This window comes from Callorhinchus milii, unplaced genomic scaffold, assembly GCF_018977255.1.
Source record: "Callorhinchus milii isolate IMCB2004 unplaced genomic scaffold, IMCB_Cmil_1.0 Scaffold12, whole genome shotgun sequence".
NCBI lineage: Eukaryota > Metazoa > Chordata > Chondrichthyes > Chimaeriformes > Callorhinchidae > Callorhinchus > Callorhinchus milii.
Window position 1 is genome coordinate 3,903,997 of NW_024704753.1, and position 18,648 is coordinate 3,922,644.

Genomic DNA, 18,648 nt, shown 5'->3' on the forward strand with positions numbered 1-18,648 from the left:
GTGAGACACGAGAGACAGGCAGAGAGAGAGAGAGAGAGAGACAGGCAGAGAGAGTGAGAGAGGGGCAGAGAGAGAGAGAGTGAGAGACAGGCAGAGAGAGTGAGAGAGAGATGGGCAGAGAGCAAGAGAGAGAGTGAGACAAGCCAAAAGAGAAAGTGAGAGAGACAGGCAGAGAGAGAGAGAATGACAGGCCGAGAGAGACAGGCAGGCAGAGAGTGAGAGGCAGAGAGAGAGAGAGAGAGACACACACACACCGTGAGAAACAGGCAGAGAGTTAGAGAGTGTGAGAAACAGACAGGCAGAGAGAGAGAGACACACACAGACAGGCAGAGTGAGAGAGTGAGACAGAGAGAGAGATAGACAGGCAGAGAGAGAGAGAGCGAAACAGACAGGCAGAGCGAGAGAGTGAGAGACAGATAGGCAGAGAGAGAGTGAGAGAAAGACAGACGGGCAGAGAGAGAGAGAGGCAGAGACACTGGCAGAAAGAGAAAGAGAGAGAGACTGGCAGAGAGAGGAAGGCAGCAGAAAGATAAAAAGAGAATGAGAGCGTATGAGAGACAGTCAAAGTTAGAGTGAGACACACACATACACAGAGAGAGAGAGTGAGAGACAGACAGGCAGAGAGTGAGAGACAGACAGGCAGAGAGAGAGAGTGAAAGAGTATGAGAGACAGTCAGAGTAAGACATATACACAGTGAGAGAGAGAGACAGGCAAAGAGGCTCAACACACACACACACACACAGTGAGAGACAAGCAGAGGATAGATAGAAAGAGTGAGAGAGTGTGAGAAAAGACAGGCAGAGAGTGAGAGAGACACAGACAGGCAGAGTGAGCGACGCGTGAGAGTGAGACACACACACATATACACAGTGAGAGACAGACAGACAGACAGACAGCAGACAGGCATAGAGAGTGAGAGACAGGCAGAGAGAGAGACAAACAGGCAGAGAGAGATAGAAAGAGAGTGAAAAAGTATGAAAGACAGTCAGAGCGAGAGTGAGACAAACACATAGAGAGACACACAGTGAGAGAGAGACAGACAGGGAGTGAGAGACAGGCAGAGAGAGAGACACACACACAGACTTATACACACACAGTGAGAGACAAGCAGAGGATAGATAGATAGAAAGAGTAAGAGAGTGTGAGAAACAGTCAGGCAGAGAGTGAGAGAGACACAGACAGGCAGAGTGAGAGACAGTCAGGGTGAGAGTGAGACACGCAGTGAGAGGCAGACAGGCATAGAGAGAGAATGAGAGACAGTCAGGGAAAGAGTGAGAAACAGGCAGTGAGAGACAGGGAGAGAGAGAGTGAGACAGACAGACAGAGAGTGAGACAGACAGACAGGCAGGGAGAGAGACACAGACAAGCAGAGTGTGAGACAGTCAGGGTGAGAGTGAGACACACACACACATATACACAGTTAGAGACACACACAGTGAAAGACAGACAGTCAGGCATAGAGAGTGACAGACAGGCAGGGAAAGATTGAGAGACAGGTAGAGAGAGAGTGAGAGACAGGCAGAGAGAGAGAGAGTGAGACAGACGGAGAGAGAGTAAGACAGACGGAGAGAGAGAGTAAGACAGACGGAGAGAGAGAGTGAGACAGACGGAGAGAGAGTGAGACAGACGGAGAGAGAGTGAGACAGACAGGCAGAGAGTGAGACAGACAGGCAGAGAGAGAGACAGACAAACAGGCAGGCAGAGAGAACGTGAGAGACAGGCAGACAGACACCGGCAGAAAGAGAAAGAGAGAGACGGGCAGAGAGTGAGTGAAAGACAGACTTATACACACACAGTGAGAGACAAGCAGAGGATAGATAGATAGAAAGAGTAAGAGAGTGTGAGAAACAGTCAGGCAGAGAGTGAGAGAGACACAGACAGGCAGAGTGAGAGACAGTCAGGGTGAGAGTGAGACACGCAGTGAGAGCAGACAGGCATAGAGAGAGAATGAGAGACAGTCAGGGAAAGAGTGAGAAACAGGCAGTGAGAGACAGGGAGAGAGAGAGTGAGACAGACAGACAGAGAGTCAGACAGACAGACAGGCAGGCAGAGAGAACGTGAGAGACAGGCAGACAGACACCGGCAGAAAGAGAAAGAGAGAGACGGGCAGACAGTGTGAGTGAAAGACAGACAGAGCGAGCCGGTGTTTGAGAGAGAGTGTAAAACATACAGACAGATAGATTGTTAGAGAGAAATTGAGAGAATGAGATAATCTGACGGAGAGAATGAGAGAGACAGACAGAGAGTGAGAGACCAAGGAAGAAAGAGACTGACAGTAAGAGTGAAAGAGTGACAGAGACTGAGTAAGGGTGAATGAGAGGTAAGGAAAGTGAGAGACTGAGATGGGATGAGAGTCAGGGAAAGAGAGTGTCGGACTGAGACAGAGAGAGACTGAGACTGAGTGAGACACAGAGAGATAGTGTGAGAAATTGATAGTGAGAGACAGGGAGTAAGTGAGAGACTGAGAGACGGGGATAGAGAGATTGAGAGACAGACAGGAAGAAGGAGTCTCAGAGTGAGGGAGAGAGGCAAAGTGAGAGAGAGAGGAAGGAGAATAAGAAGGAGAGAGAAAGGCTGAGAGGGGGAGAGAGTGGCGGAAAGAGGCAGAGAGCCAGGAAGAGGGAGAGAGATTGTGTGAGAGAGACAGAGAGAGATGAGAGATAAAGACAAAGTGAGAGACAGGGAGACTGAGAGACCGAGACAGCGAATGAGATGCAGGAAGGGAGAGTGGGAGATGGGTGGAGAGAGAGAGAGATAGTGAGAAACAAGGAGATGGGAGAGAGGGATAGTGAAAGACACAAAAAGAGAGTGCGACTAGGAGACAGACACGAGAGAGAGAGAATGAGAGACACAAAGGCGGGTAGAGAGACACAGGGTGAGAGAGAACAGAGTGAGACGGATAGAGTCACAGGGACTCACAGAGAGTGAGAACAAAGATAAGAGAGTGACAGACATGGAAAGAGGCAGCGAGAGTGACAGACAGAGAGAAGGGAGATACACAGAGATAGACCTAAATAGAGAGTGTCAGTCAGAAAGAGAGTGACAGAGAGATAAAAACATAGAAGTGGCAGAGAGACAATGACAGAGACATAAAAACAGAGTGACAGAGACAACCGGCAGACAGAGAAAGAGCAAAAGTGATAGACCATTAAAGAAAGAGAGTATGATAGACGGGGGGGTGGGGGGGAAGTGTTATATATAAATATTATATAAAATATATACAGTTTATACGGAGACAGTTAGGCAAAATGGTAGACAAAGAGAGAATGATACAGAGAGAAAGAGACAGACAAACAAATATTTATAGAGAAATATACAAGGAGATAGTGATAGAAAGAGACATATACACATACAGGGAGAATTTCCACCTGGGTCTAGATTTATTCCATGTATCATTTCATAGTGTCCAGGATTTGGCAAGTTTTACAGCCTTAATTTTGAAGTTCTATTAAGATCTACAGAAAGTTGATTTCAAAGTTATAATTTGCCAAATTCTGGATGCTCGAAAATGCTACATAAATAGTACGACGTGTGGACCGGGTGGAATCTTTCCCCAATAGAAAGATTGGTACAGAAACAGACCAAGTGAGACGCAAAAAGACAGTGAGAGATGTGGAAAATGTGAGACATATAAAGAGAGAGAAATGAGAGACACGCACATGCACACACAAATAATGAGCGATTGACAGATGTATCGTGAAATGAGAGATAGGGTGAGTAAGAGATATGGAGAGTGAGAAAGAAAGAATGAGAGATAGATATAGACAGAAAATGAGTGATAGACTGCAAGATAGAGCACAACAGAGAGAAAAAAAAGATAAAAGTGTGTCTCTGTCTCTCTGTGTCACTGTGTGTCTCTCACTCACTGCCCTCCATAGTCGGCAATTTAAAATTCCTCGCGCGGCGATTGGCGGTTGGAGTGTCACGCGGCGCGCGGGAGGCGGTGTGAGGGGGGGGGGGGGAGGGGGGGAGAGGCTGTCGCTCGCGGCTCAGACACAGACACACACACACACACACACACGGCCGCTTCCCTCAGCCTCAGCTCAGCCTCAGCTCCTCTCACAGACTCCATTTCTCCGCGCCTCGAAGCCAGTCCTGCGGCATGGGGGACAAGAAGAGCCCTAACAGGTACACACAGGCCACACACACACACACACAGAGAGAGAGAGAGGGAGGGAGGGGGGGAAGAGGAGAAAGAAGAGAAAAGAAAGCAACCGCACTCTCTCTCTCTCTCTCTCTCTGTGCCTCTCCCCTCTGCCAAGTCAGTCAGTCAGTCAGTTCAGTCAGTCAGTCAGTCAGCGTCTGAACCACGGCTTTAAAATGGTTTACGTTTCATTTTCCAATGTTTTTTTTTCTTCTTCTCCTTCTCCCTCCCTCACACTCTCCCCCTCTCTCTCTCTCCCTCCCTCCCCCCCTCCTGTTGTTGTCGTTGTTGTCGTCGTCGTCGTCCCCCTTCCCCTTCCCCTTCCCTCCCCAAAAGTGGCGTCTTGTCTTGGTCTGGAAACCAGGGTTTAAACCGAACTGTGCAGCTATGGCGGCCGACGCTCTGTGTGTGTATGTGTGTGTACAGAGAGAGAGAAAGAGAGAGAGAGGGAAGGAAGCTGTGGAGACAGAGGGAGTGAGAGAGAGAGAGGGAGTGAGAGAGAGGGAGGGGGGGAGAAGAAAATGTGAGGAAGGAAGAGAGAGGAGAGAGAGAGAGAGGGAAGGAAGCTGTGGAGACAGAGGGAGTGAGAGAGAGGGAGGGAGGGAGAAGAAAATGTGAGGAAGGAAGAGAGAGAGAGAGAGAGAAAGGATGTATAGAAGGAAAGAGAGAGAGAGAGGGAGAGAAGGAAGCTGTGGAGACGTGGGGGGAAGAAGGAAAGAGAGAGAGAAAGAGAGACAGAGAGGGGGGGAGAGGGGGAGCGAAGAAGAAAATATGAGGAAGGAAAAGAGAGAGAGAGGGGAGAGTGAAAAAAATAATAGGGACCGTCAGACGCCGTTAACATGACCCGAATTTGCCTTATGTGTGTGTGTGTGTGTTAAAGCGTCTTGTGCTTTTTATTAACACTCCCTCCCTCCTCCTTTCCTTCTCTCTCTCTCTCTCTCTTTTCACTTGTTTTCATCATCATCATCATCATCATCGTTATTTTTTTCTTCATCTCTCTCTCTCTCTGCAGTTTTATGAAGACTGTTTCTGCCTTCCTGCTTCTCTCTCTCTCTCTCACACACACACACACACACTCTCTCTCTCTCTCTCTCTCTCTCAGCTCTCTCTCTCTCTCTTTTCACTTGTTTTATTATTATTATTATAATATATACCTATAATATTTCTCTCTCTTTCTGCAGTTTTTCAAGGCCAAAGAGACAAGCCAAAGCCGGCTCCGAGGACGGGTTCTGGGACTGTAGTGTGTGCACCTTCAGGAACAGTGCGGAAGCGTTCAAATGCAGCATTTGCGATGTACGGAAAGGGACCTCCACTCGGTGAGCTGAGCTGATGGGTTTAATTCTCTCTCTCTCTCTCTCTCTCTCTTTTTTAATATACATTCCCTTCCCTCGCTCCTTGTTTTTTTTTAACCCCCCCCCACCCCTCAAAAAAAAATAGATTTGGAAGAAGAAAAGGGCTGGGTGGGAGGGAGGAAGATGGTGAAAAATGAGGGCGTGTGTGCCTGGAAATATGTCTCTTGTGTGTTTGTGTGTGTGTGTGTATATATATATATATATTTGTATTTGTTTTTTTTTAAATAAATTACTGCTGGGATCAAGACTTGTTGATGTTGATGTTACGCTGTCTGGTTGGATTTTTATTTATTCTCATCAAAAGAAGAAAGACCGGAACATTTCGAGGCTTTTTTTTGTGTGTGTGTGTGTGTGTTTTGTACTCGACTGGTTATGTAATGGCTTTTTTTTTTCTTTTCCCTCCCTCTTCCTCTCTTTCTCTCTCTCTCTCTCTCTCTTTTCCCTGTGTGTTGTTTGTCGGCCGATCGAGGTTTGGGTTCAACACCTTGTGTGTGTGTGTGTGTGGTTTTGTAAGCTCGGTTGACATTCTGGTTTTAAATGGCAGGCGGCTGGAGGTGGGCATGATATGTAGGGTCAGGGCAGGGGAGAGAGAGAGAGGTAACTTCGGAGGGGATAGTGGCTCAGGGGAGTCGCTTTTTTTTTAAAAAAAGAAAGAAAGTGCACCGATGTAGAAGGGGTATATATTTTTTTTAAAAAAAAGAAACGATACGCCTTGTCCAGGTCTGTTCACGTTAGTCCTTTGCTGGCAGGTTTGATATAATGTGCCGTTTGCAGATGGTTTGTGCAGTGGCTGTTGCTTTGTTAATCCATTTTTTTTTTGCATAGCGTCACATAGTGCACGGTGAAATAGTGTGAAGATTTATTCCCCTTTGTGTATTTTTTTTACTGGTTTTGTCGTACGTGACTCTGGGGTGAAAAAGTAAATGATTTGCCAAATGGTTTGCATAAATGCTCATTTCTTAGTGGTTGACAGGGGACACACACATACATATACACACTCTTGTCAAGAAAACTGTTTGAGGACACGTCCGATTTCAGGAACTACTCAAAAACTTGGGTAATTGGCGTCATTTATAAAAAGAGTTACCTTTTAAAAAAACAAAATGACGGCATTTCTGTACTTGGTACAGTTATGAGTAGTAATTGATTTTCTACAGAATTCCCTGTGTGGGTTGTTTGTTGTGATGTGGTCGGGTTCTGACTGTTTCACTGACGCAGTGATTGAAACTCATTGTGGGGAAACACTTTGAGAAAGTTCTCTGTTTTCTGCGGAAACAACTGACGATGCATGAACAGTTTCGCCCCAATGTTGTGAGAACCGAACAGATCTAATCCCAGATCGTTAGCCAATGCGTTCTGCCCCCCATTTAAATGGCTCTGAAGTATAGATGACTTGTTTTAGATTGTTCCACTATTATTCGACAACTTTTTTTCTCTTGACCTTTGAGTCATACATCCACGATTGTGCAAATATATTGGAGTTTTCTAAATGTTAAATATCGATGCAGAGAGCATTTGGTGGAGGCGAGTCCTGTGATTAAATCGATCCGATTTCGCAGTTTTCATCCCATGGGATTTGCATGAGGCACGTTGTATATAGAGGGGGAGGGGTCAATATTTAATACGTATATCTACTACTGGTGTGTGTTTCAGTTCAACCATTAAGCAATCGTTGCTAAGGTTTGTGTAGTTAACTCTCTTCCAGAATTGCAAGAAGATGCATTGGGACCACAAAGAACATTATGTTTATATGCGTTGTAGAAATTTAGGATTTAAGGCATAGTCCACAAGCCATTCCTGGCATGTCCAATGAGCAACCCCCCCCCCCCCCCCCCCGCCCATTACAGTTTGATTAGAATTGAAACTTGCTAGCAACATTTATTCTACATAATCAAGGTTTCTAGAAACTCCAGTCAAAGTGGATAATTCAAACATTAGTTTTGAAAGCATCTAAATAATATTTGCTTATCAATTGCAACATTATTAAACTTCATGGTAGGTATGCGGATTAAATGAATAATCCCCCCTTACGTTTTTTTTAAAAATCTTCAGGGCTTTAGTACATATGTGAGGAAGGAACAAAGCGTACGTATGTGAGGAAGGAACAAAGCTTTAGCATTCAAAGGAAAGTATGAATAGAGAATTTAAAGTTTCACAAATATGGTTTGTAACTTTCAGTGCTTTTTTCCAATGCTTATATGTATTGATTTTTTTCAATATTCCCCATTGCTTTCGTTCTTAGAAATGTGACAAGATGTTTGCAACAGTTAAGATGACCAAGTTTGCTGCAGTTTTATATGCTTGCCATGTCAGACTGACCGTAAATGCCTGCATCTAGTTCAGAGAAATGTTCAACTTTTTGCAAGCTCTTAGAGTGGATGACTGCATGTTTGTTTATTACTTCGCTGGTGGACAAAAAAGTAATGAAACCAAATAAGCTTTCTGAACATACACTGGTGTAAGTTGCACCTTTGCCAGCAGAGTATCATATTTCACAGAGTGCCCCAAGAGATTGGTTGGTTTGTAGCCTTGAGATGTTGTACATTTGAATAAAACAAAAACAGCTGATCAGAAAAAAAAGTTGTGCTCTTGAAGCGTTTTTTTAAATCTGAACACTTGGATTGGATACCTGTTTAAGATTAAATAGCAATAGCTTGTACAAAGAAAATTCAATACAGATTTTTGAAAGGTAAAACCATTGCATACCACTTGATGGAAATGGTTCCCTGCAGAGTTGAAGTGTGCGCTCTTCCCCTGTTGTGATCCAGATGGTACATTGCTACATTGAATACTTTACCGCTTTCCGAACTGCTCACGTCTTAATCTATTCCCTTTTGGTGCTGTTTCATTCCTAGTCCGAAACCTTTATTTATTTGATCAAACTGAATCTTGGGCTCCCCGTATGCTTATTTTTCTTTCTCTACCGCTCCTCTGACTAAAAAATAACAAATTGGTCACTTCAATCCACGTTTGTGGGACACTGCTGTGCACGATTGGCTGCCATGTTTCACCCACAAAATATACAGTCAATTCACTATACAGTATATTCTGAGAAGCGCTTTAAGACATCTGAAAGAAGTGATAAGGCGCTGTATCAAATGCAAGGATTATTATGATATATTCAAATTAAATTCTATAATTTGACTAACATGTTCACATTATAACAGTAGGAATGTTCTAAGCTGTGGCAGGCCACCAGGTGACTCGAGTACATAAAATTAAAACTATCTTAAAGTTTGATTGTGCAGTACTTTACTATTACAAAGATCTGATATAACATCACAAGTGTGAAGCTTAGCTGATCACCTGAACTCTCAGATTTAAGTTACTTACATTCGATTTGCAATCCAACTTTAGAATTCTGCTTGCCTGAATTTTGTTTCTTTGTATTTGTGTTTATACTGCCTTTTGTATTGTTAGGTAAGGTAAGAATTTTATGAAATATGGAATACTTGGTACATTATGGGTAAGATCTGTATGCACTCGAGAGCGGTTAATGAGGTTGATAGTTTGGACAGCTTCGAAGCCAATATGCAGCAGGCTCTCTTAAGAAAATGCAGTAATGGCAAATATAAAGGACTAACCCAACTTTCATCCCAATCTGCATTTTGGAGCCTTTTTGATTCCCAACTGGAAGAAAGCAACATTTGGTCTTTTACTTGGGGGCAGGAATTTTTTTTGTTGAAAATACAGTACATACAAAGTGCAACTTTAAGTGGAACTAATTATAAAAAGGAGCAACAAAATAATGGGGTTTGTGCTTCCATAATTTTATTACTGCATATTTTGTATTTGTGAAGTTTCACCACAACTTAATCAACATACAGTCTTAAGATCTGATCTCAGTCCTCTTGACAATGATCCATTTCAGCTAGGTGTATTCTTGGTGACTGCTACCCCCAATTAGTTATTACAGCATTTCCCTTTAGGTGGTAGCTTTGATGATATACATTTCTGCTAATTCCATAAATTCTGCTAACCCTCCAGTAACCTAGCCAAGTAATATGTGGGCCTGTTGTGAACCTATCCACCATGGGGGATATCGCAATCCTGTTTTAAAACAATGGCACTTGTTTGTATAGATTTTGATCCTTGGTACCCTTTTTTATGATCTGACACGAGAACCTGGCTAGTGCAGGGACTTGAGCTGGCTCTGCCAAGATGTCACTTGGCTGTTGATAGAACCCTAGCTTCTGTGTCAGAAGGTTGTGTTGTTCAAGCCCCAGTTGAGCTATATAGAAGGCTGACATTCCCATACATTATGGTGGGAGCATCCTGCATTGATGGAATGTTTGAATAAATGGGAGATTGGGATTAAATTAAATCAAGTGGCCTGTGAGGTAAACCACTTGCAGATTTGACAGTCAAACAGTTTGTTTCTGTACTGTAACATTTTAAGATTATTTGCAAGCATAAAAATGCAAGTTTTTTTTTAATTGCTTGGGGGCTACCTACTTCCTGTGAGGAAATAACTGCCCTTAGATCCATGCTTCTACATGTTGGTGTGGTTAAGTTTGGAAGCATGCAATGCAGGGGATCAGATGTGAATCCCCTCTGTAACATACCACTTGTGGAGTTGTACAATGGATCTCTGCCATGCTCTCTGCTGCTGTGTGTAGAATTATAATTTGCAGTTTAAACTATGAAGTCAGAATGGAGTATGCAAAGTACATGAGTGAAATGCAGTGCCGTTGCCCTGAGGCAAGTACAAGTGATGCATTGAAATGGATGGTTATGAAAGCCCAGTGTAGGAGTAATGGGGAATTTCATGTACTGTACCTGCCATTTATTGTTCCTCTTGTACTTTTTGTATCCTTCAGTGGAACGATCTCTGGAGTGAGAATTGCATCCAAGAAATCAGCACATTGTTCCCAAAAGAATACTGTAATTGAATCATCATGTGAATGTGAATTCATTTTTATATGCCTCAAATGAGCACAAGGAAAATAATTGCTAGTTTCTCAAAGTTTTAAAGATTCTATTGCCAGAATTGAAGCGTGGTTGAATTGCAATGGATGCATTACCTAGTTCACCAGTGTACAGTTTTAAAGGGAGTTCAGGACCAGAGAGACCTGGGGGTTTACATACACAGGTCTTTGAAGGTGACAGAACGGGTTGATAGAGCAGTTCAAAAAAAGCATATGGAATCCATGGCTTTATAAATAGAGGCATAGAGTACAAAAGCAAGGAAATTCTGCTAAAACTTTATAAGTCATTGGTTAGGCCTCAGCTGGAATATTGTGTCCAGGTTTGGGCACCACACTTCAGAAAGGATATCAAGGCCTTGGAAAGGGTGCAGAGGAGCTTTGCCAGAATGGTACCAGGGATGATGGACTTTGGTTATGTGGAGAAACTAGAGAGGCTGTGATTGTTCTCCTTAGAGGAGAGAAGGTTAAGGAGAGATTTAATAGAGGTGATTACGAGGGATTTTGATAGAGTAGATAAGGGAGAAACTGATTCCACTGCAGGTGGATCGGTAACCAAGGGGACACAGATTTAAGAATTTAAAAGAAAAGCAAAATACTGCAAATGCTGGAAATCTGAAATAAAAACAGCAGTCTCTGGGAACACGTAAAATACTGCAAATGCTGGAAATTTGAAATAAAAACGGAAGTCGCTGGGAAAACGCAGCAGGTCAGGCAGCATCTATGGAGAGAGGAAAATGAGGAAAACGTTTCAGGTCTATGAACTTCTGTCAGAACTCTAGATTTAAGATAATTGGCAAAAGAACCAGAGGGGAGATGAGGAGACATTTTTTTAACCCAGAGAATTGTTATGGTCTGGAATGCACTGCTTGAAAGTGTGGTGGAAACAGATTTAATAACAACTTTCAAAAAGGAATTAGATGGGTACTGCAAGAGGAAAAAATTTGCAAGTGTGTGCAGAGAAAGAGTGGGGGAGTGGGACTGATTGGGTAGCTCTTCCAAAAAGCCGGCACAGGCACGATAGACCAAATGGCCTCCTTCTGTGCTGTAATATACTATGATTCTATGTTGTAGTATCCTGATTTCTGTTGCCTGCTTATTTAGTTTAGTAAACCACCTTTGCTTTTGTACTTTGCCCTATTTAATCATTCAATGCCACGAGTATGAAGGGTGATTAAAGTGTTGGATTGACTATTAACTCAGGAGAATAGATGTGAATAATATGATTTTATCCACTTTTGAGGAATTTTAATATAATGGTAAGTATTTTTGTTTAGCAGTTTGCTGAATCTGACATTTTTGGGGAGTATGATTAAGAACGTCCCCTCCCCCCCAAATGTTCTTTTTTTTAGAAGATTCTGTTCTGAACCCGAGGACACTCCTCATTCTTTCCAACTCTTTGAGAAGAGCTATGCATGTTTACTTGTTACCAATATGGCAATCTTGATATACTAAGCACATTTCTTAACACCCACATAGACTTAAAATGAAATGGCCAGTGAGCCTGGGACCTAATTTTCACATCCCATTTACCTGTGTGTGTGTGGGGGTGGGGTGGGGTGGGGGACTGCTGGGTACGCAGAAATAAACCATGTCAGCTTGGCTCAGTTGGTAGCACTCTGCTCTGGATCAAGAGGTTCCAAGGGTTTAAGACCCTAGTTCAGACTTGACTTCGTATTTCAAGATAATACCTCAATGCAGTACAGGGGATGCACTGTTTTGTTGGAATTCAAGATCCTCATCCTCACCTACAAGGCCATTCACGGCCTCGCTCCCTCCTACCTCTCCGACCTACTATCCCCCTACCTACCTGCCCGTACCCTCCGTTCCTCTGGCTCCGGTCTGCTCCACACCCCCCGCCCCAACCGCCCTACCAACGGTGGCCGGGCCTTCAGACTCTCAGCCCCGAGGCTCTGGAACTCCATCCCCAGTGCCTTCGCCGCCTCCTCCCTTTCCTCCTTCAAGGCCGGTCTCAAGACCTTTCTCTTTGACTGTGCCTTCAGCTCCCCTCTCGACTTTCTATCCCCTCCTCGCTCCTTCCCGCCCCTCACCCTGACCATCTCCCCCCTGCTCGGGTCCTGACCCAACTGTACAGCGCCTTGGGACGTCCTCCCGACGTGAAAGGCGCTCTATAAATGAAATCCTGTTGTTGAGGTAACATTACAAAGAAAGTACAGCATAGAAACAGGCCGCTCAGACCAACAGATCTCTACAGGTGTTTTGTACTCCACACAAGTCTTTTGGATGAGACATTAAAGTTCAGATGGACATTAATGATTTCATAGACACTATTCAATAAAGTGAGAGGAATTACTCCCTTTGCCCTGGCCAAATATTCCCACTCATTGGGGGATCCTGCTGTGAAAATTGGCTGCTATGTTTGTCTGCAAATATCCTTCACAGCAGTTACTTCTGAAGAGCTTTGACATTTTTCAACAGTAGTTGTTGTATCAAATCATGGATTATTATTAGTGTTTGAGCAGATCAGATTGATAATAACTTGCATTTTGACTAATATATCATGTTGAAATAAATATGGAGCGCAGTCCAGAGTGAACTGTACATCTTACTGACGCTCCGCACTTTCTTGAGCACACATTTGCTTAGGAGTAATAGTATGTTATTGTGGAGAACTGTACTATGTTTAACACAAGCTGGTTTTGAAAGTGGCGTCACTCTCCTGCTGGCAAAATTGCTTCATTTTATAGAGTGGAATATTTTCACCAGCCAGAAGCCAGCGGCCATAATAATGGCTGCTCCCAGCTTGACTGCTTCCTGTCCCTCGTGTGTTCTCTAATTATGATTCTTATCTTGTGTTATTAACAACCATTCTACAGCATTGTTCCTTCCCAAACCACTTATTTTGCAATGCTGTTATTACCAAAGCTACAGTACTCCGTTGTACAACAGACTTTAGTGCTAAACCTGAGGATATTCCTTACTTTTCCTAACTGGGTCTAGTTTACACTGCGTCCCATTGGACCAAATCCTATCAAAGTCTGCGAGCAGTTGGTTGCACAATTTGAGCAGTAAAAAAAAAGTGCTGCAGCTTCTCAGCATCTCTGTCTAGCACAGGGGTATACAATGTCCAGGATTTCTATTCTCTGCTGTTCATGCATGTTGTAACTGTTGGATAACAGTGGGATTGGATTCAGTTGTGATGATGTCAGTGGCTATCACTATACACGTTGACATGTGAAGAATGAGCATTTAGGCTAGATACCAGAGAGACCATTAAATTGGAGAGGTGGGGCAGGGGTGAATTTTGAAATTGACTTCTGATGTGGTGAAGTTATGTGGATTAGTAACAATGTAACATAACCATCTTATTGAAAGTGAAACTTGATTGACTAAACTTTACAAACATTAGGGAATCTCTGTTATAGATTTATAAATCCAGGTTAAAGCAATTTGTATAATTGTTCTTGGATTGATTTTTCTGTGTAAAATATTTCAAGAGTCCAGTAATTTGCACCGCAGCTGAAATTATGCCTATCAGACTACTCAAAATCCACAACAGGTAGACCAGCGAGCTGGATTGTAGCATTGTTCTTGGGAGTCTGAAGTAGTGGCAGCCAAATCAAAACTGATAAATGGACTGAAAAGAGAAGAAAGCCTGAAAGCCCACAAGCACAGACTTTGCTGCCTCAGCAGTCAGACCATCTGGCCCATTAGTACAGAATCTGAGGATAGTGAAGGAAAGATGCAGTGAGTTGGTTCATTAAAAATAAGAACCTTTATTCAATTTGTAACTTTGTGCTGTTGGAGTACATTGATGAATGAAGACTATTAATTATAATCATGACCATTGCTTGACCAGATCCGGGACTTAATCGTTGCAGTGAGAGCAAGTTGTAATGTTGAGTGCATTGTGATTCTAGATCAGGGTTGAAATGAAATTAGAAGCAGAAAATGCTGAAGATATTATTAAAGTTGATCAGAATCAACAAGGAAATGAAGATTAATTTTTGGGTGACCCTTTGCCGGAACCAATTTTGTTGCTTTATATGATGAGGTATAACCAAATAAAATTATCATGCCTTGTAATGTGAAGGTTGAGGACTGTGGTGAGAAACGCTTGCAATGGTGATGCTGCTAAACAATGTAATGTGTGCGTTTTGAAAATCATTGCAGAATTTTTAGTGCTTCTATTTCTTCTTTGCTCTTTACTTGTTCCCATCAAATTTCTTTTCTGCCACTGATCTTTTGGTATGTTCATATTGTTTCACATTTTACCTTTGTTTGTCACTTTCTCAAACCTTTATTGGTCTCATTTTATCCACAGAGGTGCAGAGTCTGTTTCACACTAATTGAGGAAGTTTGCCTTTATGGAGAAACCCAATTGTCAACTTGGCTTAGTTGGTCGCACTCTCGCCTCTACGTCAAGGTTATGGATTCAAGCTCCATATTAAGGACTTTGAAGTCTCAGTCCAGGCTGAAACTCTAATGCATTGTTAGAGGTGCTGACCTTCGTATGTGAAGTTAAACTGAGGTCCCGCTGCTTGTTTAGGTGGATGTTGAAGATCCTAAGACACTGTTCAAAAACATGCTACCAGTGTCCTGGCCAACAATACACCAAATAAAATTGGTTATTCACTTCATTGCTGCAAGCAAATTCACTGCTATATTTGCCCATAAAAACACATTTGCTATGTCTCACAGTAAGATCCTGTGAAGCACTTTGAGACAACTTGACAACAATTTCAAATGCAAAGGATGATATTTATGATAATGCTTGTAGATTATTGGACAGTTTCAATGAACGATGTGCCAAAGCTCTGCCTTCAGCATTATGAAACAGACTCGATGTGTATTGGCTCAGCCTACACTGGAAATGGAAATGTCAGGACAGATTAGTGACAGGCAGAGTCTTTGGTGCACAAACCATATCAGGTGATCTGATTTTTGCCTGAAGCATGTTAACACAGATGCACTTAATGGGACTAGTGACAACTCCAGAATGGTGCACTATAAATTGATTTAAAGTAAGAATTGACAGCCAGGCAAAAGTTGGTTCCTCTGAAATTGTTGAGCTAAAACACTGGGCATAAATCTCAGTTGTACTTGGAACAGAGAATGGCACTGTATATTTTCTCCCCCATTAATGCCTCCCAACCCCCACCCCCAATTCATTTTCTATTTACCCCTCCTTTTCTGAAAGCTATGCTCCAATCTACTTATATTATCCATTGTACATCATTTTGTGGATTTCGTTCACACACTATATAGTCAATTCACTTTCTGTGATTCACTGAGACGTCTCGAAGATGTGATAAGGCCCTATATCAAATGCAAGGATTATTATTAATATCACAATAGGCAGTGAGCATACATGTGATATTTAACTGTGGGAGGAAATAACAACCAAGCTTGATTGTTCTCAGCAATGTGCTTTCTACAAGGACTCATTGAATAGTAATTGGGAGCCATGGCCATCTTGTCCCCCTCATCATTCTCACAATAAAGTCATTATATTTTAAGCAAACTCCAATAAGCACTGTACTTGCATTCAGATCGTAAAGGGCTTTCTAAGTGTGTTTATGCTGATACTACTAATTTAAGTTAGAAGTGTTAAAAATATAATCATGCGCTTAAATTGCGCTTTTATACATTTACTCCACCAGAATTTTGACTGAGAATAAATGTTTGATTTGCTACCCCGAACCATTAACTAGCTATATGTATATGACATTTTTTTAAAAGAATGAAATGAGATCCTGCGCTTCTTCCGACTAGATAGTGCATCCCTCTAAAAGGTTTGTGTTCTTGTGTTCTAGGACATTTGAAACAATATTTTCTGCAGAAAAACTTTGGTTTCCCTTACGTGAGACGTTAAGAAGCACAAATGTAACCGGTTCAGTGGATCTTAATAGGTGCCCTTTAAAACTAATAAACCACATGCTTAATAATAATAATAATCCTTGCATTTGATATAGAGCTTTTCACATCTTCTAGACATCTCAAAGCGCTTCACAGAATATACTGTAAAGTGAATTGATTGTATATTTGTGGACGAAATGCGGCAGCCAATTGCGTGCAGCAGTGTCCCACAAACAGTCGTGGATTGAAGTGATCAATTTATTATTTATTTAATTATTTATAATTAAGAAAAGTTGCAAAGATTATACAGTTAAAGAAGTGATAAGAGAAGCAATCATAAATCCTCATCTTATTGCTGTTTTCCCTCAGTGTGTATCATTTTGCTATTCTCTTCCATTTTGGTGCAGTGTTCCACTAACCCATATACGTAACTCTTGTCTGAGATGATGATCTTTGTATGCTGTGCTGGTTTTGCACATCTTCCCAGGTTTAAAATCTGTCATTGAGCCATAACCTACCTACCTTGTGTACCTACATGAATGTGGTTTGGTGATTTGTGTGATAAATCTTTCTGTTACTGCACCTTGGATTCTGATTTTGACACTTTAGGGCTTTAAGTGTCAGTTTGGCTTAGTTGGTGACTTTTTGCTCTGGGTCAGAAGTCTCACTTGACTTCAAGTCTCACCACACCACTCCACTTCCTAATCTAGGTTGACACTTGGTGGCAAAAGTCAAACGTTGAGGGAATGCTCAGTGCTGGAGTTGCCATTCATCCTGCGAATAAGATGTTATTACTGAAGTTCAGATTGACAGTTCATGTCATTGTTAAAGATTGTGTGGCACAGTTTGGCTGATGTCTTGGCCAAATTTGCTCATTTAATTACAATTTTAAGTCTTAGGGAACCACATTCAGGGATCCCAGTTAATCCTTCAACCCAGGGACACGACTATACCTATTGCTTTCATTCTCTGGGTGTGCTGTGTACTGCTCCCAGCACCTGCGCTACATGTTGCCAGGCGGTCGAGCTGTCAGTTGTACAACAATAATAACAACTTGCATTTATATAGTGCCCTTCACGCGGGGTAGCGTCCCAGAGTGCTTGACAGTGGTGAAGTCTGACCCTGAGCCAGGGAGAGAGGGAGGTGACTGTAAGCACGATCAAAAAGGAGATCTTTAGGCAGGATTTGAAAGTGGGGAGGGAGGGGGAAAGGCGCTGGGATTGAAGGCGGGAGTTCCAGAGTTTTAGAGCGTAGTGGCTGAAAGCATGGCTGCCAATGGTGGAGAGTAGGGGGTGAGGGATGAACAGAAGGCCGTAGCTGGTGGTGGAGGGTAAGCAAATCGGATAGGTAGGGAGGTGCAAGGGCATGAAGGGATTCTAATATAATTGCTATATTATGGGTCGCTTGCATTTGTGTGGAACAGTTTCTCAGAGGATCTTAATAGGTGCAAACTGGAGTAGTAATGTGTGCTCTTGCAATTGAAGAGGTTTAAATGCAGAGCAAATCTGCCGAAACATTACTTCAGTCAGCAAGTAGTAAACTTATGGAACAGGCTCCCCAGGGAAACTGGAAGCAGAAAGTGTTTGTTTCAAGAACAAATTTGATAGATTTTTGCTAGAAAATAATATCTCAGGATACAGTATATCATTTGGGACACTACATGTCAAGTGACTGCCAGGATAATGGAAGGCGAAACAAATGGACCTTGGTCTTCTTTCGCCTAGCAAATTCTTGTGCTATTTTGCTGCAGAATAGATACAACAAAGGGAAATCATTCACAAGACAAATTGGTTACCCCAGTAGTTCATATTTACTTGCCATTTTCATAAGTGGAGCTGTCTATATGCACTGGTGGCTTTGCCAAACAGTATGCACTACCATTTTCAGTGATAGGTGTGGTTGGAGAAATGCAATATATTTTTGCTTTACAATGGTATGTCAAATTCTAGTTGCTAATTCCCTGTAGAAACATGCCTTGTATTCATAAAATTTGAGTAATAGATGGGTGATTACATCAGAATTCATTTTGGGTGAAGTGTACGACAGGTATTCCTTAATGGGGAACAATTGCTTGACACTAATTAGTTGGAAGAGGTATATAGGTGAATTCTTGAATATTAAGCAAGATTTTTTTTAAATCTGGCTTTTTAATATTTGAAGTATTTATTTTCTTTCCCTGCAGAGACCTGCCACTTAATGTTTGCACACTCAACAGGGTGCCACTCATTTGACATCAACTAACAGATACGTTGTTGGCAGCTCCATGTGAAATTATATTGATTGTGTCTTTCCTACCCAGGATGTTGTTCAGAAGCTATAAGAACTTGGCAATGTCAATGGTGGACTTCCCATATAAGAATCGACCATTGTTTTGTTTTTAATCACTCTCTTCCATTTGGTGTAGGA

The 18,648-nt window shown here is 42.3% G+C and overlaps 1 protein-coding gene across 3 annotated transcripts in view; it reads left to right on the forward strand.

Annotated features, from left to right (window-relative positions):
* Positions 1 to 4,015: 4,015 nt before the first annotated feature.
* rybpb (RING1 and YY1 binding protein b) overlaps positions 4,016 to 18,648 on the forward strand; it is a 32,081-nt gene continuing 17,448 nt past the window's right edge. Inside the window, exons 1-2 of one of the 3 annotated variants that reach the window (XM_042339631.1) lie at positions 4,016 to 4,129; positions 5,327 to 5,461. In XM_042339631.1, the coding sequence (XP_042195565.1) occupies positions 4,104 to 4,129; positions 5,327 to 5,461 (161 nt within the window). In that variant the 5' untranslated portion in view covers positions 4,016 to 4,103. Of the gene's footprint in view, positions 4,130 to 4,477; positions 4,556 to 4,935; positions 5,005 to 5,326; positions 5,462 to 18,648 lie in introns of those variants that run through there. The other 2 variants (XM_042339632.1, XM_042339633.1) reach the window with 2 other exon arrangements.